The sequence below is a fragment of the Leptonychotes weddellii genome, chromosome 8 (assembly GCF_054177405.1).
Source record: "Leptonychotes weddellii isolate Sample4059 chromosome 8, ASM5417740v2, whole genome shotgun sequence".
NCBI classification, from domain to species: domain Eukaryota; kingdom Metazoa; phylum Chordata; class Mammalia; order Carnivora; family Phocidae; genus Leptonychotes; species Leptonychotes weddellii.
Genome location: NC_138376.1, coordinates 54,487,583 through 54,512,446, shown reverse-complemented (window position 1 = coordinate 54,512,446; position 24,864 = coordinate 54,487,583). Strand labels below are relative to the sequence as shown.

The 24,864-nt window shown below is 37.9% G+C and overlaps 1 protein-coding gene across 1 annotated transcript in view; it reads right to left on the bottom strand.

Annotated features, from left to right (window-relative positions):
• CD109 (CD109 molecule) overlaps positions 1-24,864 on the bottom strand; it is a 113,999-nt gene that overhangs the window by 43,832 nt on the left and 45,303 nt on the right. The window contains exons 6-18 of the mRNA XM_081828545.1: positions 24,640-24,679; positions 21,806-21,890; positions 17,835-17,931; positions 17,438-17,579; positions 16,351-16,460; positions 13,600-13,824; positions 12,652-12,753; positions 12,498-12,560; positions 11,711-11,887; positions 8,127-8,279; positions 3,468-3,542; positions 2,796-2,856; positions 230-371 (exon numbers count right to left, since the gene is read on the bottom strand). Of these exons, the coding sequence (XP_081684671.1) occupies positions 230-371; positions 2,796-2,856; positions 3,468-3,542; positions 8,127-8,279; positions 11,711-11,887; positions 12,498-12,560; positions 12,652-12,753; positions 13,600-13,824; positions 16,351-16,460; positions 17,438-17,579; positions 17,835-17,931; positions 21,806-21,890; positions 24,640-24,679 (1,472 nt within the window). The remainder of the gene's footprint in view (positions 1-229; positions 372-2,795; positions 2,857-3,467; positions 3,543-8,126; positions 8,280-11,710; positions 11,888-12,497; positions 12,561-12,651; positions 12,754-13,599; positions 13,825-16,350; positions 16,461-17,437; positions 17,580-17,834; positions 17,932-21,805; positions 21,891-24,639; positions 24,680-24,864) is intronic.

The following is a 24,864-nucleotide window of genomic DNA, read 5'->3' as shown; positions in this document are numbered from 1 at the left end:
AAGGTCTGTCTTCCCCTTAATGATACTCTCACTGCCCCAGTTTGCACCTGGCTTTATTAAACACTACATATTTAAATACAATAAATACCATTCTAAAATAAAAACCTCTTGGTCTACTTCGTTGTTCATCACAATAGGTTTGTACCGAAACACTTCAAAGAACACAATACTTATTTAAAATGAACACTAAACAAAATAGGTATGAGCAAAGAACATTGTAAATCTTTACCCCATGTTGGTGTCTAGCCAAATCCAAGTCTCTGGAAAATGCTTTCTGATACGTGGGTTGCTAACCGAAGAGAAGTCATGAAAATGTACCAAGTATCCTTCTGTTTCCTCCGCAAATCTCTCAGCAAATTCTACACTGTCATCTAAAAATCAACATTGACAACTGTTAGGAAAAAAGTCACTGTAGAGGATGATTATACTCTTAGTTCGGAGAACCGCAACACCTCTCAGCTGAATGGGACTTTACAGTTCATCTTATTCAACAGTCTCATTCTACAGCTAAGACACCTGAGACCCCTTGAAGTCAAGTGACTTACCCAAGGCTCTGAGGCCAGTTATAGCAGCACCAAAACTAAAAAAAAAGTGTTCCCTGCTGGTACAACCAATACCTGAAAAACTACTTACAGTGCAGTTGCTAAAAAACAAGTAAATCACATTTTTAAAGTTCCCTCCAATTTTGCTATTCCCTTTTTAGTTCTCTAGTGATCATTACCATTGGCTACACCAGCCACAAGATGCTACAATCATCCAGTTTACTAGCTTATAAAAAAAAGGTCACGTTGCCATACAGACTGACACATTTCCAAAAAAGTCAATATAACCTAAACCATTTTTGGAAGAGTTTTAATTTTCCAAATTATTTACATATCTAAATTTTTTTAAAGTAAGCATGAAACAGCAGATCCCAAATTCTTAAGGAACAGGTCATCTAATGAGGTCGTAACACTGCATCCTGACCCATATTCCACTAAAAGCTTTCTTTCTGTTACTATCACCTACTTCTATTTTTTTTTCCAACTTTTCTGTAAGTCTAAAATTATTTCAAAATAAAATGCAAACAGGGGCGCCTGGGTGGCTCTGTCAGTTAAGCGTTGCCTTCGGCTCAGGTCATGATCCCAGGGTCCTGGGACCGAGTCCCGCATCAGGCTCCCTGCTCAGCGGGGAGCCTGCTTCTCCCTCTGCCTCTGCCCCTTCCCCCAGCTCATGCTCTCTCTTTCTCTCTCTCTCTCAAATAAGTAAATAAAATCTTAAAAAAATAAAATAAAATGCAAAACATCTGATAAACTTAAGGGAGTGAAGGAATCTACAATGTAGAAGGATAGGCATTTGAAATTTTAAAAGTAGAGCAGTGTTCCCATGATAAAATGACCTTGGGTAGCTACTGATGCCATCGTGGTGACTGCAAGATAGTACACATTAGATGGATCAACCACACTGACAGTCAAATCCCCAGGATGACAACAGGAGTAAGACTTTGAATCTTTTGTGAGAGTCATCAATGTATACAGAGATAAAGGGAAAGTAGGGGACCTAAAGGTTGATTGAAGGAACTATAATTGAAATTTTTGAGCTTCAAATGATAAACAGTTTTTAACTGAGGGTTGCTGAACAGTGATCTTGAAGTAGTCAAGATAACACTGAACACTATGGACTTAGGAATCCTGATCCAGAAGAGAAGCAGAAAAATAAATGTCAGTCACCTGAGAAGGTTTCTAAGGACACAGTATGCTAGTAAGAGCATCAAGTTTCTTCTGTTATAGGGGGGAAAAAGGTAGAAGAAAGTTCTCAGGAAAGGTAAAGGATACAATAAGTATTACTAGCAACAGAATGAGTATCACAGTGGAAATCAGGATTTGATCAGTAAAGATGAACAAAGATGGGTAAAAGCTGATACCGACAAAGAGAGAATGGAAAAAGATAGATTGCTTAGAAGATGTCTAGGATGGATTATTATATGAAGAAAATAACTGTATCATATTGTCTTTAATACATAGAGATCATAATGACTTCATAAAATTTTTAAGGCTATAAAATTATCTTTTTAGCTTCAGGATAGAGGCTCAGGTATCCAGTGGGCTTAGTGTGGGGCTTATACCTGACAGGAATAGGGAATTCAGGGATAGAAACTGTGACATTAGCATAAGGTTACCTGAAAGAAAAGAGAACAACTTCTAGAGTTAACCATTCTCATTTATACACTTCCTCCAGCCAAAACATTTTGACTTCTTCCTAAAAGCACACTTATTATTAGTTGGGTGGCAACTCTATTTAGCAATACAGGGAAATGTACAGATGTGACCCTTCCCAGGAAGAACTCAGACTGATGAGACACGTGCACGTGAGTGTGTGCGTGCGTGTGTGTGCACGTGCACGCACCAGCATACTTTACGGCATTATATTCTAGGTGAGCATCAAAAAGCTGGAGAACAAAAATGTTTCAAAAATATGTTGCTCCTTTTATCTAATTCCAAAATAATAGCACAGTTTGCCATACAAATTGGAAGCACAGGATCTTCCAATGTGTCCAAAAATATAACCATCTCAAAGAACTACAGAGAGCAAATGGAAAGCATTCATTTCAAAAATCTAGATAGAAGCCCAGACAAACATTCCATGCCATGGCTCAGATGTACATTAAATGCCAAGACTTTAGGATAAGAGAACAGAAAATGAAAATCATAATATCCACGTCCAACCAGAAAGTATTCATACCTATATAAGTAATTTTAAATACCTGAGATGAGAGATTTAAATACTTTAAAAGCACATTGCCAGGTTTTACTTACAAACACCATCAATGTAATCCTTCAAAAGGTTTGCATCTGTCAATACCCAGAGGCCACATTCCTAGAAAGAAAAATTTTAATTTTCTTTTTTTTACATGCTTTTTTTTTATGTTATATCACCATACATTACATCATTAGTTTTTGATGTAGTGTTCCATGATTCATTGTTTGCATATAACACCCAGTGCTCCATGCAGAACGTGCCCTCTTTAATACCCATCACCAGGCTAATCCATCCTCCCACCCCCATCCCCTCTAGAACCCTCAGTTTGTTTTTCAGAGTCCATCATCTCTCATGGTTCAAGTTTAAATGCTCTGTAAAATGTCACAGCAGTTTCCCATACTCTTAACTCACTCTTGTTCATTTGTTTTTATGCAAATGTGAAAGTTTTTTTTACTCTATCTCATTTTTGAGAATTTACATATGTACATGAGCATTCTCTCTCCCTCTATACACAGAACACACACACACACACACGTTTTCCATTTGCTTTTAAAACTGGAAGGATGATTATCTTTCCATTTCAAATTACACTTATATAACACGCTGCACTTCACCAACATATTTAATAAAAGGTTAACATTTCATTATTCAGATAATTAATTCTGAAAGTGTTTGCAATAGTAAAAGATATTAATATCTTTTCAAATTATGTAACAAACTAAACATACCTGAAAAACTGCAAAAGAATTCATGAACATGCCTAAATAATATCCTGTGTTATAAAGTTCCAACTCATGGACCACCTAAGGAGAAGATAAAATATATGGAATGAATTGAATCGTATCAACCTGTTCTGCCCTCTGCCATACTCCTTGTATGTTACTTAGGTAACACACAGCCCACAAGCTTATCTAATTTGAAAATGACACAAATGGAGGAATAAAGAATATTTGAATGCCTTGTTCATGATTCAATCAGCTAAAAATACATTTCTTCTTTTAACTTATTTTTACTCTGTTCAGTAATCGAGAGTTCCTAAGAAGTGTACGCTTGAGAGGCGCCTGGGTGGTTCAGTCGGTTAAGCAGCCGACTCCTGGTTTCAGCTCAGGTCATGATCTCAGCGTCCAGGCATCGAGCCCTGCGCCAATCTCCACACTCGGCAGGGAGTCTGCTTATGGATTCTCTTCTCCCTCTGCCCCTCCCCCTGCTTGCTCACATTCGCATGCACTCTCTTTCTCTCTCTCGCTCTCTCTCTTTTTCTCTCTCTAAAATAAATAAATAAATAGGGGCACCTGGGTGGCTCAGTCGGTTAAGTGTCTGCCTTCGGCTCAGGTCCCAGCTCCCTGCTCAGTGGGGAGTCTGCTTCTCCCTCTCTCTCTGCCCCTCCCTCTCTTGTGTGTGCTCTCTCTCTCTCTCTCTCAAATAAATAAATTAAATCTTTTTAAAAACAAATAAATAAAATAAATAAATCTTTAAAAAAAAAGTGTATGCTTGAGTTTTGCCCAGAAAGAACTTAAATGTCACTGGTTGACTAAACCAACACATAGGGGTCAGCATTGAAAACAGCCCATACTTTTGTCAGATAAATGGGTTAAATCTGATGGTTAATATAAGTGCTGCAAATGTCAGTTAACTACATTTTTTAAATAACAAAAAGAGGCAATTCACAAAAAAAGAAATGCAAATTATTCAACCTCATTGATAATCAAGATAATGCAAATTACATCAAGGAAAGTGTTTTCAATATTGAAATATTTACATGATCACATTAGCAATGCTATTTTTTTAAGAACAGCATTCCTTGCTAGCAAGAGTGAATAAAATAGGCTAAAAGAGTGAGTGAAGTTGGCAGCTCCTAAAAAAGCTAAACACAGATTAGAATATGACTTGGCGGGGCGCCTGGGTGGCTCGGTCGTTAAGCGTCTGCCTTCGGCTCAGGTCACAATCCGACGGTCCTGGGATCGAGCCCCGCATCGGGCTCCCTGCTCCACGGGAAGCCTGCTTCTCCCTCTCACACTCCCCCTGCTTGTGTTCCCTCTCTCGCTGTGTCTCTCTCTGTCAAATAAATAAATAAAATCTTAAAAAAAAAAAAAAAATGACCTGGCAGTTCCATTCCCATGTATATACTGAAAAGAACAGGGACTCAAAGAGATCCGTGCATGCCAAGGGTTCATTGCAGCATCAGTCACATAAGCCAAAAGACAGAAACAACTTAAATGTCTATCAAGAGAAGAATGGATACACAAAATGTGGTAGATACATACAATTGTATATTATGCAGCCATAAAAAGAAAGAAAGTTCCAATAGGTGCTACAACATGGATGAACCCTGAAAACCTTAAGCTAAGTGAAAGAAGGTAGACACAGAAGGAAAAATTTTGTATGATTCCACTTACATGAAATATCTAGACTAGGCAAATTCACAAAGACAGAAGTAGATTAGAGGTTGCTGGGGTGTGGGGAAAGGGGGAAATGGAGGGTTACCACTTCATGGTTACAGAGTCTCTGCTTGGAGTGATGAAAAAGTTTCAGAAACAGATAGTGATGATGGTTGTACAACATAATGAAAGTAATTAATGCCACTGAATTGTCTTTTTTAAATGGTTAAAATGGCAAATTTTATGTTATATATATTTCACCACATTAAAAAAGTTAAGATATGATACCCTTTATGGTAACTATTCCAATGCATCTCCCTTATTAACATTAGCATTAACCAGACAAATTAAGAAGGCAGGAATACAAATCATGAAAGATTCTAAGCACAAGTTTAAAAAACACACCACGTTTATTTCTTTTTCTTTTTTTTTATTATGTTATGTTAATCACCATACAACACACTAAAATTAAACACGTGCACACACTGTTTCCGCCATGCTAACCACCACCATTGCTACATCCATGGTAAGCAAACATGGTGCCAGCATCAAGAAGAAAACAATAGAACGAGAAAACAGGATATTATATCTCAGCAAGCTGGCAAATACAGTCAGCCCAACTACAGGCAATGGGGCCAGAGCCGGACATAACGGAGAGAAAAGGTTTTAGGCCCATGACTCACACTCTGCTACGGAACACAAATGCACGCAAGATCACCTTCTGCTGACACTCCCGTGTGAATCAATGGAATTATCCAGGAAGAAACATCTATCTCAAAAAGAAATTCTCCTTTTCTCAGTGGCTCAATAAAAAGGCATTGCCAAAGCTGCAGCAAAGGCTGGTGTCTGAAATTATTTCTGGAAGATCTAGCACACTTAAATTTTCCCAAGGTGTTCTCAGCACCACTTATAAATTTAACAAGAACAAAAGAAACCACAATGGTCTATCACTACGGGCTCCTGACACCCTCCCCCAGAGCCAGCTCTGGAGAAACAATAAAAGCAAGTAGGAAACTCAGATGAGTGGTGTGAGAAAACCCTGGGAAGAGTGAAGGATATCTTGAATTGGTGTGTTGGGAGGAAGTGGGTGGCAGAAAGTGCGAGAGGCAGACAGTCTGAGGAAAGGTTTTTGAATTCTGCTCTTGCTTCTTTCCCAGGGGTAGCGTCAGGACCATCATGGCTTGCACTTGCACTGCCCAAATCGGCAGCTGCAGCAGCAGTCTGCACTACCTGTTGCAGAGTGTCAGGCAGATAATACCAGTCAGCACCTCTGCCCTTCTGGTGGGACAAACTGAGGAAAACCTGGGCACAGACCCATGGCCCCAAGCATTCACTCTTCCTCTTGTCCTCCAAATTCTCAGGGCTGCTGGATCATAATCTTAAGAGACTGCCTCTTCTTGGTGATGCTTTTCCCTAAGAGCTTAAAAGTAAAACACTGAATAAAAGCCAACAGCACACAGGGAGGATCAAGAGTAGTTCTCTAGTCCCTGGAGCTTGACCCTTCCCTCTCTTTTTTTTTTTTTATTAAAGGTTCTTATTTTGGTTTTTTTTTAAAGATTTTATTTATTTATTTGACAGAGAGAGACACAGCGAGAGAGAGAAGAGAGGCAGGGGGAGTGGGAGAGGGAGAAGCAGGTTCTCCATTGAGCAGGGAGCCCGATGCGCGGCTCGATCCCAGGACCCTGGGATCATGACCTGAGCCGAAGGCAGAGGCTTAACGACTGAGACACCCAGGCGCCCCTATTATTATGCATTTTAGAAATAAAGAAACTGGGGCTCAGAGAGATGAATTTTCTCCAGGTCACCCAACTAGTGTGTGTGTGTGTGTGTGTGTGTGTGTGTGTTTGTGTGTGTGTGCGCACGTGCGTACGTGCATACACAGGGAAACAAAAATGAAATAATAGATTTAAGAATTTAGAAACCCATTAAATGAGAGATATTACTAAATTCAGTTAAATCAAATGCAAAATGCTATAGACTTTTTAGAATAATGTGAATTTTTAAAAAGTCAAGAGAAAAAAAATGACCAACCAGCTTTAAAGGAGTTTTTTTTAAAAAAGGGGGCTTTAGAGGGGCACCTGGGTGGCTCAGTCGTTAAGCGTCTGCCTTGGGCTCAGGTCATGATCCCAGGGTCCTGGGATCGAGCCCCCGCATCGGGCTCCCTGCTCAGTGGGAAGCCTGCTTCTCCCTCTCCCCCCCCCCCCCCCGCTTATGTTCCCTCTCTCGCTGTGTCTCTCTATCAAATAAATAATCTTTAAAAAAAGGGGGGGGCATTTAGAAAAATTAGCTTTATAGACTGAAAATTATATATAATATTTGTCAAGTGGATTAATTTACAACAAGATGACCAAATTAGCCTAAACATTTATATCTTTCCTCCTATATGTTGTTAATCACTATACTTAATCAATTAATGGACCTAGGTTATACAATCCAGATTTCAACTGACAATGGCACACAAGGATATATCAAGAGCTTACAAATAAAAATGAAATTATTAATGAATAGGGGATTAGCTTATGTAACACTAGATATTTATATATTTCTTGGTTTATAAGTTTTCTGCAGATTAACATGATTTCACTCCCTCAATATACTACAAATTCCTGATTCAATAAGACTGTAATTATATATAACCATTATGTATAACCAAAACAGAAACTACTTCAAAATTATCTAAAGCTATCTTCTCCAGTGTCATCCAAAATTATACAAGTCAATTTCCTAGTACTTTCTCGAGAGTCTTAAATTCAAATACAGCATGAAAATGAGGGAAAACTCTAGATGGCATCTCTCATCTAAGACAGCAAAGACACTTCACCACATGCAGCCTCTTTCCAACATAACAACCAGAATGCAAATCCTTTTTATTTGGAAGCTTTACTGATGACTGACTTATACTTAAGAGGAACTAATGAAATTCCCTTTAGATATTTGAGGTAATGCAATAAGGTTTCCTTTTTGCTCTTTAAACATGTATTTTTGTAAGAAAAAAATAGCTAAACTCACATTTTCCATTGTAATATCATTTGAGACATTCATCAGATTCACGCTTTTGTCAACGGCTACAATCCCAACTGTCGAGTCTGGCTGTGTCACAGAGATCCTAAGAGAGACTTTCTCAGATGGTTCAGCATGAGCTTTACTCCAAAACAGCTTTATCTAAGAAAGGGATAAAACAGGATTTATTTGACTTTTTAAAAAGCATTACTTACATGTCTTACCAACATCAGTTCAGTGTCTCAAAATCTAGCAAAGATTCTACATTTGCCTTGACTGAGGGATCATTCTAAAACCATACATAAGCCTTCTACAGGGAAAGAATTTTTTAAAAAAAAATTTATTAACAGTGTTTACAAGTCATAGAACCTCCCACAGTGGCATAAATCTGATTTAGCCTTCATTTCTCTACCTCTCCTCTTCCCTTTCTCCATCCCACACCCCTCAGCCCCCAGCTAATGTTAAAGAGAAGGCAGGAGTGTTCTCTGGGACACCTGGGGAAGGCCAGGATCTGGAGGAGGAACAGGGAAGAGGAAAGAAACCAGAGATGCTCACATGCTGGTCACCTGAACTTAGAAGTGAGTCAAGTGAGAGCTCCCCTGGGGACTCACAGAACTGCCTGGGCTGGGAGCAGGGGGATGTCTTTCCAAGGGAGGAGGTGAACAGACCAAACACTAGTTAGGCCCAATGCTCTATGTCTCCATGGCCACCTGAACATCCTCTGTTCATTACATTCATCAAAGCATGGTCCTAGCTAGTACTCCTTAAAGAGCCTCAATCATCTCAACAGGGTGAAACTGAATGGCTTTGTCATGAGGCTCCTTCCTACTAGGAATGTTCATCTTGTCTAGCTCTATTTCTTTTTTTTTTTTTTTAAGATTTCATTTATTTATTTGACAGAGAGAGACACAGCGAGAGAGGGAACACAAGCAGGGGGAGTGGGAGAGGGAGAAGCAGGCCTCTCGCTGAGCAGGGAGCCCGATGCGGGGCTCGATCCCAGGACCCTGGGATCATGACCTGAGCTGAAGGCAGACGCTTAATGACTGAGCCACCCAGGCGTCCCGTCTAGCTCTATTTCAATAGGCCACTGATGCAGTGACTGTATCTCCTGACCAAGATGGCCTTCATGTTCCCCTCGGCTTGACTAAACATCAGACAGGCTTCTTCCTGATCATTAGCCCCCGATACTCCCTTTTCTTACAGCATTTACTTTAGAAAACTTGCAACTGTAAATTCTTTCTCTGCCCCTTTGAAATGTAAGTCTTCTCCCAGCCTCTTGACAGTTTTACAACCCAGGACTGTCTTTCTCAAGGACCTGAGAGTCAATCCTTTGAAATGTAGTCACCAAAAAAACAGAGTCCCTGATGGATCTTTCCGTCTCTGTGGAGGACAGGAGCCTAACTTATACATTGCCAGTTAGCAAACACAGATGGCCTAATCACATTGACCAATCTCCCCTTGATGTCCAACAGAACTTTTCCACAAGCTCATCCTCTGCTTAAAACTCTCCTGCCTTTTGTTTCAGTGAAGTTGAGCTCAATCTCTCTCCCCCTACTGCCATAGTCTTGAATAAAGTCTTGCCTGTTCAACTTGTCCAGTGAAATATTTTATAAAACTATTATCTAGTTTACTTTTAGTTTAAGTTTCTCCACCTATACCCAAAAGGAAGGGGAGGAGAGCAACATGTTCCAAACTTGCACTTCTCACTCTTTAACTCTGTACCTCTGAGACCCCATGGCTTCAAGATATACTTGCGTATGGACGATTTCTAAACCTCCATCTTTTGTGCTTTCCACATTCTATCCATTTATTCCACAGTCATTACTGAACATCAAAAGACTCACTAAGATGAACCATGAGAGACGATGGACTCTGAAAAACAAACAGGGTTCTAGAGGGGAGGGGGGTGGGGGGATGGGTTAGCCTGGTGGTGGGTATTGAGGAGGGCACATTCTGCATGGAGCACTGGGTGTTATGCACAAACAATGAATCATGGAACACTTCATCTAAAACTAATGATGTAATGTATGGGGATTAACTTAAGAATAAAAAAATTTAAAAAAAAAGACTCACTAATTTTCTCTTGCTTAAATATAACCTCTTTTCAAATTTATAGTTTCTTTGTGAGTAATGTAATAAACATTATATAAAAAGTAAAGAAAGAGTGGTGCCTGGCTGGCTCAGTCAGTACAACATGTGACTCTTGATCTTGGGGTTATAAGTTCGAGCCCCACGTTGGGTGTAGAGATTACTTTAAAAGAAAAAAAAAGGCAAAGAAATATATTTTTGCAAATATAGCTGAAACTATATTTCTTATCTTTCATATCTAAGAAATTTCTTGGAATTATGCTATTTATACACTCCACTTCCTCAAAGCCAATAACCTCTTACACTAACTTTTTTAATACTTGGCCTCAATCTCAAAGATGTACACCTCCTTATCTAAGCCTGACTCCTACTTTAAAATTCATCTCTGTCAATCCGTGCTCTAAAAATAACAGAAGATAGCACTGTCTTTGAAAAAATTCTTTATAGGGCGCCTGGGTGGCTCAGTTGGTTAAGCGACTGCCTTCGGCTCAGGTCATGATCCTGGAGTCCCGCATCGGGCTCCCTGCTCAGCAGGGAGTCTGCTTCTCCCTCTGACCCTCCCCCTCTCATGTGCTCTCTCTCTCTCATTCTCTCTCTCAAATAAATAAAAAAAAAATCTTTAAAAAAAAAAAATTCTTTATAAAATGAAAAATAGAGGTTTGTATTTTATCTTGACAACCAGAGTTAGTTAACCATCATTGACAAAATGCGAAGATGACTACTGCAACCTCTCAGAATTTTAACAAATTAAGCAAACAGGAATGCTATCAAAGGAATTGTACCCCACAATCAATACTTTTAAACAATGATTATTTTGTTTAAAATGAACTGAGAAGGCAGCAGCTTTCAGTGAGAACAATGGCTCATTTTATTATACGTGAGATGATTCAATTCCACCAGGCACTCTTGCAGCCAGCTTACTTTTCAAAGTTGGGGTTCAAGGGGGTTTCCTAAACAAGCTATATGCCCTAAGCTATACAAATCCCTGGTGCTTTTGGAGACCAAACTCCACACAGATCTCCACATGCCAGGTAGCCAAGCTTACTGTAAATCTGTCCGGGGTGAGTTTCCAGGCTGATAAAATGGATAAACCAAACCTGGGCTCTGCTTCCACATATCACTGCTGACGGCCTCCCTCCCTCCCACACCCTTCATTTCACTCTCACGCCAATATCAAAACCACACAAATTCTAGAATCGCCTCTGGAATTCCACGCTAGAGCAATATCGACTCCACCATTTGAGAAATCCTGAAATAGCCTCATGGAATTAAGTTAAAGTCTTAAAGCCAAGAATCATAACTTACAAATAAGACCCACACTGCCCGATAATTCCACATGTGAAAATACATATGTAGTAACAATATGAAGAGGTTTAACCATAGTTCTGGAAATGAACATAAATCTCTAACCAATTTTGTTTAGTGATACTTCTAAAGAAATACTAACATTTCTCAGACTTCACTAATGTGAAGTTTTCTTCTAACATCATTACCTTAAATCTTACCTTATTTTTAAAAACAAGCTGAACAGGAATTTTGAGAACATCATTTATTATTTCCCCATCATCTTCAATATAATACACAATAATACAGGCTTTTGGAGCCCAAGAATTTTCTGGTGTTAAAGAGAAGGTTGTTGAATTTTGCTTGCCTACAGCCACCAACTGTCCCCTGGATACTACCTGAAAAGAAGAGAAGAGTTCCATTTTATCCCAAAGCTAATAAGAATCTCAACTGCAGCTACAATCATAATAATTTCAACCATACACACAAATCGTTGACTTAAACCAACTTCAAGCCTTTCTGAATGCAAGGAAACTTCCCTGACCAACATGGAAAGGACAAGCTAGGAAACAGAAAAGGATAAGATAAAGAAATACTGATTGAGACAACAGTACCTTCACAGTCAAGAATCTATTTTTGAGCAGGAGAAATATAGAGCACCACTGGGGAGAGCCGGATGAGCAAAATTCAAGGCTATGGGTAGCAAGTTTGTTTTTTGTTTTGTTTTGTTTTGTTTTTCTCATACTTTGTAATTTTCTACAATAAATTTAGATGGATTATCTGATAGAAATTTAAATTTTAAACAGATTGCAAGATTTAATTATCCATCTTAAGTTGGAAATGCAAATACAGGTGAAGGAAGAAAAAAGAAATTTTGATTGCAATATAAAAAGGGCAGGCTAAAGGATATAAGACTGAATTTTAAAAATTAGTGATACAGACATAAGGTAGATATCATTCTCGATGATCCTATAACAAATAATAAATTTAAATTCTATAAGAGATTACCATATAGCTTAACTCCTTCAATCGCTTGTTGCCACTAACCACCAACTCAAAAGGTGATCCCACCTAGGGGGGAAAAAAAAACTTATTTAATAAACACATATGAATGGCAAAAGAGTACAATTATACTGTAATTGTAAGTGATTGTAAGCATTACCTTTATATTTTCATCTCTTGTCTTTAGCTGGATGTATGTCTTACTGGGAGACTTAAACATACCATGAACTGCCATGCTACTCACACTATTAAGAAAAGAGGCCTATTAACAGAAGAAAAGGGAGCTATAAATTTTAATCTTCAGTAACACCCTGAGAAAGAATACTATATTTTGAACAATTCCTGAAAAGCAAATTCACTTCTACTTTTTTCTTGCAAAAAAAAAAAAAAATGTTCCCCAGACATTGGATCTTCACTTTATAGCTTATATTATAAAGAAAGTGACAGCTTTAAAACACAGAAGAGGGTCTTCATCACCATAATCTAAGAGGAAAAAGCATAGTCCTAACTTATTTCAGAAATAAAAGTACATTATCAAGAAACACTATGACAAGAGAGAACAAAATGAGAAAGAACTCCTTTCCCTCTCTCCACAACACAGAATTCATTTACAAGCAAGAAATCAGACCAACCCATGTATCTACCAGTAGTCAGAGTAACACTCAAAGGACCAAACCTGTGGCAATGAAAAGAAAGATAGCAGGAATGGTTGGGGTGTCTCAGATGAGCCACTCTGAGAAAGAGCTCAGCAAAGGAGTATAGGTTTAAAAAAATATTTTCCTCTTTCATTTCAGCTCCTGCCAAAATATACTTTCAAGTGATTGAAAACCAACCTAGGCTGGGAATCTGAGGAGCTTCTTCATCATATCTTCAGAGCGCTATATTTTACTGTGTTCTTCAAAATGAATCTACAAGGAAGCATTTGGTCCACCCCTCAGCCACTGTTACTAAACTGCTTGTAACGCTTTCCTCCATTTTTTTAAATAGAAACATGTGTTTACTTCCTACTTCCTGTGCACTTTGACCTCTAATGGTTTGAGTGCCTACCATGAGATTACAATTTCAATGATCTTGTTGTAGTAAGACAATGATGAGAAACAAATGGTACCTTCAACTGTAGCTCACTGGAATCATCCAGGATTGGGAATTCAATCTTAAAGATTCCATTTTGGGGGAGGGTATAATTTATGATCTGGACAGCTTCTGTTTCCTGGTTTCTACTGTCCCATCTGCTCCAGTACTCAGAAGAATTTTTCTGTGTCACTGTTATAACTACATTATTTCTTCTTTCTTCAAAAGTCAGTCGATTGCCATCAGCACGGGTTACCTTTACCTAATTGTCAAAACACAACATTTTAAAAACAGGTAACAAGAAAAGCAAAGGTTTTAAGTTCAGTTGAATCCAGTCCCTATCTGTGCTATTCCAATGAAACTGAATTCTCAAAAACTGTTGGTAGCACCCTAACTTCCAGATGAAGTAGTCTCTCTCTAGAAGGCTTTCAACACCACTGACCATTCCCTTCTTGATAGTTTGGCTTCTCTTGCCTTCCATGGCTCCACAAGAACCTTCTTTATTTCAGAGCCCTCTTTCTGCATCCTCACAGTGTCTTTTTTGGGTTCCACCTTCCTCTCCCTAAACGTGGGAATTTGTCAAGGCTAAATTATCAGTTATCTGTGCTTCTCTTTTTCTCAAAGATCTCAGCACTCCTACTGCTTTCCTCACCTTGCTCTGGAGCTCATACTCAACACCTCCAATTTCCACTTGCAGGAAATTTCTACTTAAATATCCCTGTCAACTCAAATTCAGTGCATCTATAACTGAGCAACCATCTTGCCTCTCCTATTTTTGCTAACACCACAATTCTGCCAGACTTCACATTTCTCAGTTTCCCCTCCCTATACCCACCTCCCAAATCCAATATATACCAAGTCTTGTACTTCTCTCTTGTGTCCTCTCCACTTGCACATCCCCGCCCCCCCTGGAGCTTCCTCGCCACCTCACACCTGGGCTGCAGCCATCCTCCTACACACAGCCCCCATCCATCTCCCTGGAATACCACTTTTGCCATACCCCTCCCACATTCATAAGGCTCCCAGGCTCTTCACTGCCTAGAGCATAAAGTTCAAAAACATGCATGTGTCATTTAGGATCCTTGAAAACTCCCCACACGTTGCCTCCTCTTTTCTCTCTCACCACTCCCAGACACAAACTCCCTGCTACAATTGTACTGATCTAGGTGAATGCATCTGAACTTGCCAAGCAGGGCTCTTGCCTTGTCTCAGCTCATCTTGCTCCCCATCTCCCATCCCCACAACAAACATTTAAAATCCTACTGATTTTGGGCACCTGAGTGCCTCAGTTGGTTAAGCGTCCGACTCTTGGTTTCGGCTCAGGTCATGATTTCAGGGTCATGGGATCGAACCCCGAGTCACACTCACACTCAGCGTGGAGTCTGCTTGAGATTCTTTACCCTTCTTATTCCCTCCCCCTGTGCTCCTCCCCTGGCTCACACGCACATTCTCTCGCTCTCTCGCTCTCTCTCTAAAATAAATAAATGAATAAAATCTTTGAAAAAATAAAATAATATCCTACTGATCTTTTAACAAATAGCTTAAATTTGCCCTTCTGTAAAGCATCCTTTAATGACCCTCATCCCTATCCCAAAGCCAACTCTTCCTCCCAGACTCTCATTTCGAAGTTACCATTTGCAGCCTCAAGGGTCTTTTTCTTCCTTTTTCAAACTAAATTATATTTGAAATCAGAAACTATCTAAAATTTCTCTTGATCCATTCAATAAGAAGTCATACCCTCTTTCTTTAAACCAGAGGTCAGTGAACTAACTATGGCAGACAGGAAAGCCGAATCCAGTCTTTTTGTAAATAAAAGTTTTATTGGAACACAGCCACCCTGACCTGGCTACAAAGTAGTAAAGACTTCTTTCATGCTACAATGGCAGAGTTGGGTAGATGTCACGGAGACCATATATCCCACAAAGCTAAAAATATTTACTATCTAGTCCTTTGTAGAAAAAGTTTGCCAACCCCTGCTTTAAATCACTACAGAAATGTATGCATGACAGTGACCTTATCCTGCTTTAAGTCATACTTGTGTGTATGACTTGTCACCATCACAAAACTGTGAATCCAGGGTAGAGACTGGGTTCTTCTTAGCTCTGTAAGCCCCACCCAGCACCCTGCCTTGCACATTGTCAAAATTCACTCAGTAAGTGTTAACTCAAGGAAAAAAAAAAAGAGAGAGAGAGAGATTTGTTGATAATTTTTAATGCAACATCTTTGCTAGAACTAAAATTAGTCATTATGAAAATCAAACTGAAATTGAAATTTTTTGACTAACACCTAATTCTTTCAAGATATTTATAAAAGCTTCAATGTAGCAATCCAAATCTAACTTAAATTCCTTATTAAATAAATTTTGAGGAAAATAACTTTTGTTGGAGACCACCTTTTTAAGAAAACTTAGACAAAGGTCATTTGGGAACAATTCTACATACTTCATATAACTAAGGGGGAAAAGTAATCTATCTATTTTGGGCTTAATTTTTTTTTTTTTAAGATTTTATTTATTTGACAGAGAGAGAGAGACAGTGAGAGAGGGAACACCAGCAGGGGGAGTGGGAGAGGGAGAAGCAGGCTTCCCGAGGAGCAGGGAGCCCGACGAGGGACTCGATCCCAGGACCCTGAGGTCATGACCTGAACCGAAGGCAGCGGCTTAACCAACTGAGCCACCCAGGCGCCCCTTAATTTTTTTTTTTTGAAAAGCGCTGAAAATATTATCTGCCATTCTGTTTCATTAAACTGAACTTGTTGCTTTAGATCATTAATAAACATGCCAACTTACAGTGGCTGTGAAGTTGAGAGATGGTTTCAAGACAGTAGCATAATCAAAAAATTCAATGATGTAATCATGTTGCTTGAAAAATACATTAGAGCTTGCATTTCTTGAGATACCTGTTTTGGAAATTGCACCATTTAGAAACCAAATGTTATACTTCACCAACAGCTTCTATCACCAAAGTTTTCTATCTATCTAAGCTACTTCCCCAAGGAGTTAATGGGGCACAGAAGCCTCATTCCCACAGTGGCTTGGTCATAAAGAGAACCATACAGTTCTCTTAGAGCCTCCATGAACCCCTCTAAGCACCACTACCGCTATGCCCATCCATAACATGGACACTGCAGATTAAGGCCACCGACTGAATCATTTTTTGCTCTTTCGGGGTTTGGTGAAAGCTGTGGATAACAACAGAAAGATCCAAGCAATTAACCTTTATTTTATTCTTGAAAAAGAAAACTGTCCATGAGCAGACAAGAGCTCAGAAGATGTTAAATGATTTATTTTTTTTTTTTAAAGATTTTATTTATTTATTTGAGAGAGAGAATGAGACAGAGAGAGAGAGCATGAGAGGGGGGGGAGGATCAGAGGGAGAAGCAGACTCCCTGCCGAGCAGGGAGTCTGATGCAGGACTCGATCCTGGGACTCCAGGATCACGACCTGAGCCGAAGGCAGTCGCTTAACCAACTGAGCCACCCAGGCACCCCGATGTTAAATGATTTAAAAAAAAAAAAAAAACAGAAGGTGGTTAGTTAGCTGAAAAGGTAGGACTTGCCATGTAGTTTCCAGGTTGAAAAGAAAGCAGAAATGGAGGAAATTACAAATACCTATTCCATGTGGTTGAAGCACAGACTGTGGTAGAAAAAGGTATTTCCCCCCAAAATTTAAAATTAAAATTAAAAGAAAGAAAGAAAAGAAATTTCCCCTTCATAATGAAAACACTCTGCAACTGACACTAATTAACAGTCATGACAATTTCAGAATTAAGTAGCATCTTTAGAAAGGCTCCCAAATGAATGTGCTAGTTATAATAAGAAAGGAGAGAGAGCAGCACCACATAAATAGCTTTACCTTCACTTCAAAGTCTACAAACCTGTAAGTGATTCTGTCACTGTGGCTAAAATTTCTACCGGCCCAGGGGAAGACAGATACATGTGTTCAGAAAGCCCTTCTGAAAAATCCATTACTTTTTTCATCTCTTCATCATTAAAAGAGAAGTTTGCAGATCCATTTATCTGTTTTGTTCAAAATAATTCAATTTTATTCTTCACTTTAGCAATTCAAATTTTAGAAATAAAATTCAAACTAAGTCACAAAAATATGATGGCTCTGGAGTATAAATGAGTAGATTCTCATTTGTCCAATTCTAGAAAACTCTTGATTTTTCTTACACTCAATTCTTTGTTAATTCAGTATGAAATCTTATTTCTAGTAAAAGTATACTTACAGTGTTTCCCCATTAGAAGTTATAAGATCTCTGTAAAAGTTACCTTAAAATTTTTTGTAATATTTTTCTTCATGCCCCAAAAGGATAAAGGTAAAAATGTAAGTGTTACATCTCCTTTCACTGGCTTCCCATATGTATACCTGAAAAATGATATATTTTTTTACATTTTCAACTTGATATTATCAAAATAGCACATGAAAATATTACTTTCAAAAAAAAAAGAAAATACTACTTTCAATAGCATATACTGGCAATCCAACTTAAAAGAATTATATTTTTAAAAATACTCTCACTGCAAATTTTTAAAACTAATCACAGCTAGGAATATCATTAATAAATGATGATCCTTGAAATTAAGTCTCCAAAATGAGAAGACTTTTAATTACAATACTTCAAAACAGTTCATAATACATATTTTACCTCTAACCATTTTAGACACTCCAGAGAAACTGCAAGTGCGGTTTCCTGTCCAAAGATTTTTTTTTTAAGTTACAAAAATGTTTTATTCCTAGAAATCTAGACTGGTCCTTTAACAGCATGCCCAGGACACTTCGCAGCTTTTGAACATTTTTAAATGGTAGTTGAAATTGCAATCACCAAGACCCACTGTTGCATGTTCCAATATTAACCAGAAGGGTTTATTAGACAATACACTGGGGCGCCAAGTGTGCTCATGGCTATCAAAACTTGGATTTGTGCAGAAAAATGTAAAAGAAGAGTAATTTTTTTATCCATAGTATCAAAATTATCTTCTTGAGTCAAATCTCCTCTCTGCTGCTTTACATTCTATGTATTAATTTTATCCTCTCTCCTGATGGGAAAATCTCTTCATGTGAAAAAGAGAGGCAATCTTTGGTAAACCATTTTACTGCCAAAAAGCCTTTTTTAAATGTGTTTCCTGGGTTCCTTCCATTTCTATTGTGTAATAAATGCTCAGCCAAATGTGGAAGTCAATTTTGCTCTGCACTCTATAAATCTAACAGTAAACTCCTGCTTCCTGAATCCATTAGTTGAACACAGAAACAGCCCCTCATCTGGATCAACTCAATTCAAAAGCCAATGATATAGTACATTCCAAATTAAGGAGAATAAAACAAATATATTTTCAAATGTATTGCCTTCCAAACGAAAATAGTAAAGTTAGTGGAAACCCTGGTCAGCAACTTCAGCACCAAATTCATTCATTCAAAAAAGAGTCCTCGAAACTTAACAGTTCTTGTATCTTGTTAAAGATTAAATAAATGCATAAGGATACCAGAACATTATATTTTAAGAGTTCTATCACATGATAGTACAGGGGGCTTGAAAATCCAGACATAATTTAATGTATTCTCAGACACAAATATTTTTTATTTTTGTTTAAATGTGAAGCAGATTTAGCTTTCTTTGCCTCAAGCTGATTATAATAATTATGAAACAAGGTTACTGACAATTATTGTCCTAAATAAATCTGGGAGCATGTGGAATAAACTAATGATTCAGAAAATAATAGTTTGACAAATTTTTTTTATTTTTCATTATGTTCAGTTAGCCAACATATAGTACATCAGAAGTTTCTGTTGTAGTGTTCAACGATTCATTAGTTATGAATAACATTTTAAAAAGCAAATCAAGTATATTCTAGGGTAGTACCATTAACAAAACAAGAATTTTTTTAAATAGTCATAGCACAAAAGGTTTACAAAATGACACCTAAAAAACTGAACCTGCCAGTATAATTCATGTTTCTCCCACCTTTTTTTCCATGTCATTTCCAAGATACAAATGTCTCATCAAATAATAAATATATTTAAATAAACCTTAGCCTAAAGAATATTTGTTTAGATTTTACTGTCTGCAGAATATATAGAAATAACTAGATGTGTGCTATGTTATTTTCTTTACAATCCTCTAGAACCCTCTGTGGTTAGTGGAAAAAGAGTCTATCATTTTAATGAGGTGGGAATAGTGAGCAGATGTTCACATCAAAGCCAATAAACAAATGCAGATTTTTATTCATCTCAGTTAAAGATTTCAAAACCAAAAAGAGACTGTTAACCTTCTTCTCTGGGAAATTTCCAGCAATGCTCTTCACCTTAACTATGCCTTGATGGGACAGATGGCTACTAGCAAAAGAAAAGCCCAAACCGTTTATTATCCACTCTTGGATCATCATCCTCATCAACATCTCCATCTTTTCTGGGACACAGTATTTATAGAATAGGTCTATGCCAATTTTTATAGACTGATAAAAGCCTCTGCTGGTCAAAAGATTTCCTTAATCTGTTACAAAGATGTAAAGTATATCCTCAATGTGAAGATAAGCCAGCCACCCACAATCATGTAAGCCAATTCCTTGCAACAACCTCTTAATATACATCTCCTACTGGCTTTACTTCTCCTATGGAACCTTGACCGGCACAGGTCCTAAGGAAAATGATGCAAGTACAATGTGGTGAATGCTAAAGAAATACCAGGGGTCATCACAATGGTCATGTTGTTCTCAGCCATTAGTATTTCGAAGAGGCTCAACAAATGAGAATCCAGATGAAACTATGAGGGTTCTTTTTTTTTTAAATCTAATTGAGTTTATTAAGCAATTCGTGAATGGGCAGCATCCCATCTAGCAAGTAAAGAGATGCTCCTATAAGAGTTCTTACAGGGCTAGCAGGGAGGAGGGTACCAGGGGATCCACAACCCCCCAAAGTTGTATATAAAACTTTCTGAAGAGTTACCAGAGTTTAAGAATCACTGTTTTAACTGATTGTAGTGAATCCCTGGGACAGCCCTGAAAACCAAAAACCAGAAGCAAAGAAGGTATCCATACTCAACCCAATCCATGAGGACACTGATGGTTTGTGTGGATTTGCACTCACTGTTTTATAAACTCTAGTCAAAGAACTCAAAATAAAACCCAGACAGAATCCTTAGCCTTCAGCTCAGATCAAGGGCAGGATAATAATTATGTAAAATGCAGGCATTTATGTATTTTCTAAACCATAAATCCATCCACAGTACCCAAATTCATATTGGAGGCCACCTCTTAGTTGAACACAGGCAGAAAACTAAGTTGGTATATAAACTGTAGACACATTTTTGCCTTTGTGTTGCAGGGGTTTTACATGTTTTTTGTTTGTTTGCTTGTTTGTTTGTGGGTTTTTTTGCCAAATAAAATCTGAAGCAGGAGTCTTCACAATGTTTTGTCTATGGGCTGCTCCCATCAGGAGACTCACTGCCCATCACTTGCCACTACCACAAACCCTCACCAAGAGAGGAATATGGCAATGAGAAAGCAGTGAGAGGGAGTCCAGTGTTTATCAACTATTATAAATGAATTCTGAAACTAAATAAATTTCAGGAACCAAAGCACAGCTATTCACACATCAAAAATGAAAGCTACATAAGATCAGGCCTGGAATAACTCCAGCCTACACTTTTGAGAACTGGTAGTCTGGGACTCTGAGGATGCTTTTTGCCTCCACAAAATGAAACGCTATGCTGGTCAAGCCAGTGGATCAAAATCATGAGAGCCATGATACATCTATCATACACGTGGGCTGGAATCTCTCCGTATACATCCACTGAAATGACAAGGAGGGTGAACTCCTTACTTGTTTGCTAACTGCAATAAGATAACCAAAATCCTCCCCCAAGATTCAACCTCCATTATGGACAGAAAAAAATTTAAGTTTGAAGAAGAGGTAAGTAGCCTCGATCCATGTCAGCTGAATGAGGGATAAAGATACAACTTTTTTTTTAAATCTGGAACAATCTATAATGTAAATCCCCTGACTAGTATCAGAAAGATACTCGTCTGTGGGAAATATTTCAGGATTGGATCAGTTTGGAAGCAGGCAGGTGGATACAAAGACCTGTACAGACATGTTCCGTGCTTAATTATTTATTACAGATATTTGTTTCCTGCGCATTGCGGTATTTTAATAAGCAGAACATGCTGCTAATATTCTGGAGTATATAATGAGCTCTTTGTCAGTTTTATAACAGTAGATAGCCATAAAAAAAAATGATACTCACTTTGCTATGACAGTACCATTTAAGCTCCTAGAATTCAAAGAACAATATAATGGTGTCTGCAAAGTAACTTCAAATTTGGGCAATACTGGAAAAGAGAAGCAAGGGTAAATATCTTAAAGAATCTATTTTCCTATCATTTTTAGCTTATCAAAATAAAGACTACATTGTTCTAAAGAAGTCGACAATTGGTACTATTTGAACTTAGATTCCTTAGAATCCAAAGACACATTAACACACAGATGAAAAGCACTTCATTTCACCCAAAATGAGAAACCCTTACGAGGCTGATGACTAGACAGTGACAGTGGGGACCAGTTACTATGGACATGTGTGTCGACGGAAGCTTCTCATCGGTCGAACCTGTATTGTATCCAGAACCCTGAGCCAAGGCATCTGAATGGTGGGAGACCAGGCATCACCCATTCATTAATGCTCCCTTACTGCTTGTTAAAAATACTTCCACATCACGTGGTAAACAGTTGCTTCTAGAGCAGCCCTTTTCCTAGGACTACTCTCCAGCATGGTTACTAAAAGCACACCCTAGGGCCCCAAGACTCTCCCTCTACATGGTACCATATATGTAGTCATACAGAATCCTTATTCTTCAAGACAATCAAAGGTGAATCTGGTGACAGTCAAATGGAATGGATTGCTATGAAGGGAAAGTTGTGTAGTAGGATTTCTGAGTTAATCACTAAGATACGGCTACAAAGTAATGATGCTTTTCTTGCGTGACAGTGATTCCCGAAGGCAATCCCAAAGTTAAAAACCCCTACTTTGGTCAGCTTTATATAATTAAGATGTGAAATACTTTATGAATATGAACACTATTTGATATAAAGCATACCACCAGAGTAAAAAAAAAGTGTATCCTTCCAGTCTATAGAGATTTTTTTCTCAAACTTCACTAGCTAAAGAAATAGATCAGTCTCATTACAAAGCATCTCACCATTGAAGTAACACAAGAGAAGTATCAAGAAGGCCAATGGGTCAACAATATAGATCAGACCTCCAGTTCCAAACCAGGCCAAAGGCCCTTTGTATGTCAAGATAGTCCTAGACAAATCTAGGACTGGAGGGCCAAAAAAGCCACATGATCCACTCAGAGGTGAAATTTCCTTAGAACAAAGAATTCAAATGTCCCCTCCTCAAACATCATAGGTTGGCAATCAATTCCCTACCTCCCCCATATCCAATTCAACAACATATAATCACCCAGCACCACCTCTATGTGAAATGAAAATAGCCTATAAAAACCTTGGCCACCTCTGATTTCTTCTTCTAGATCAGGGCTGTCCAAAAGCAATAAAATGTGAGCCACATGTGTAATTTTAAATTTCTAGTAGCCACATTTAAAAAGTAAAAAGAAGCATGTGAAATTAAATTTTGTAATATTTTATTTGATGCCATATACCTAAAATATTATCATTTCAACATGTACTCAATATAAAAAATTACTATTAATGAGCTATTTTTCTTTCTTTTTTTTATTTTTTTATTTTACTAAGTCTTCAAAATCTGATTGTTTACCCACTTAGAGCACATCTCCATTTGGATTAGCCACACTTCAAGCACTCAATAGCTACATGTGGTAAGTGACCCCCAATTTGAACAACACGGTTCCAGATCAGGGGTTAGTAAATGATAACCAGCATGAGCTAAGCATAGTTTTTACATTTTTAATTTGTTGGGGGAAAAAAAATCAAAAGAAGAATATTTTATGACATGTGAAAATTATAGGAAACTTTCATTTCTGTGTCTATAAATAAAATTTCACTGGATCACAGCCACATTCACTTACATATTGTCGATGGCTGCTTCCTACTACAGTAGCAAAGCTGAGTAGTTATGACAGAGACATATGGCCCACAGAGCCTAAAATATTACTATCTGACCCTCTCTAGGAAAAAAATTTTGCTGATCCCTGTTCTAGTGGATCATGAGACTTAGAAGTGATGGTGCTGTATGAGATATGTGGACCCTGAGCCACTAAGACGTAAATAAACTACCTTCCAGAATTTCTGTTGCCTGAATGAGACACAGTGTCAAAAAGTGACACAAATCAAATGAAAAAGCTCATGCGTAACCTCAAAACAGCCATCCAAATTAAAACTAATAGTCAGATCCTATACTAATAGATGAGATCCTATTCTTAGCTTTCCTTCCTCTCCATCCACCAACAAAATATCGGGCCATGATGTTTTTATCTATGTATGTCTAACTGTTATATAAATGTGACACCTGCAAGAAGAGGATTTGCCCTAGTCAAACAGACTGTCTTTACCAAAGCCAACCAAATGAAAAATATGGGAAATAACTGTTATGTTTAAAAAAATTACAAAAATTAGGGCGCCTGAGTGGCTCAGTTGGTTAAGCGACTGCCTTCGGCTCAGGTCATGATCCCGGACTCCCGGGATCGAGTCCCGCATCAGGCTCCCTGCTCAGCGGCGAGTCTGCTTCTCCCTCTGACCCTCCCCTCTCTCATGCTCTCTGTCTCATTCTCTCTCTCAAATAAATAAATAAAATCTTAAAAAAAAAAAATTACAAAAATTAAAATATGTTAAGATCACAACAAAGTAGAAAAACAAAAAAATTATGCATAAGAGAGTCCACATAATGGGACTCTAGGTGATCTGTTTCCTATATTTTTCTTTATAATGACCTTTATATCTTTTACAAAGGAAAAAATATATTTAGGTAGGCCTGTAAGAAACACCAGGAATGTACTTCACTAGCATTTTTACTTTAAATAACATATCTCTTCAAAATTTCTCTTATCTCTGTGGAAAGGAACAAATATTTTTTTCTTTCAAAATAAATTGAAGAACTCTTACCATATTCTGAAACCTGAAATGATTGATAATATGTCTGGTCCTATCAGGAGAAAGAAAAAAAAGACAAGAAAACATATGAGTTCTTATTTAACTATTTTTGCTTGCTTACTTACCTACATAAAAAGATTTAGGGAATTATTTTTAATTGCATTTATAATGATTTAATGAGCAAAACAGTTAGTTTTAACTTGTGGAAGTTTATTTTTAGTCATCTGTGACATGAAG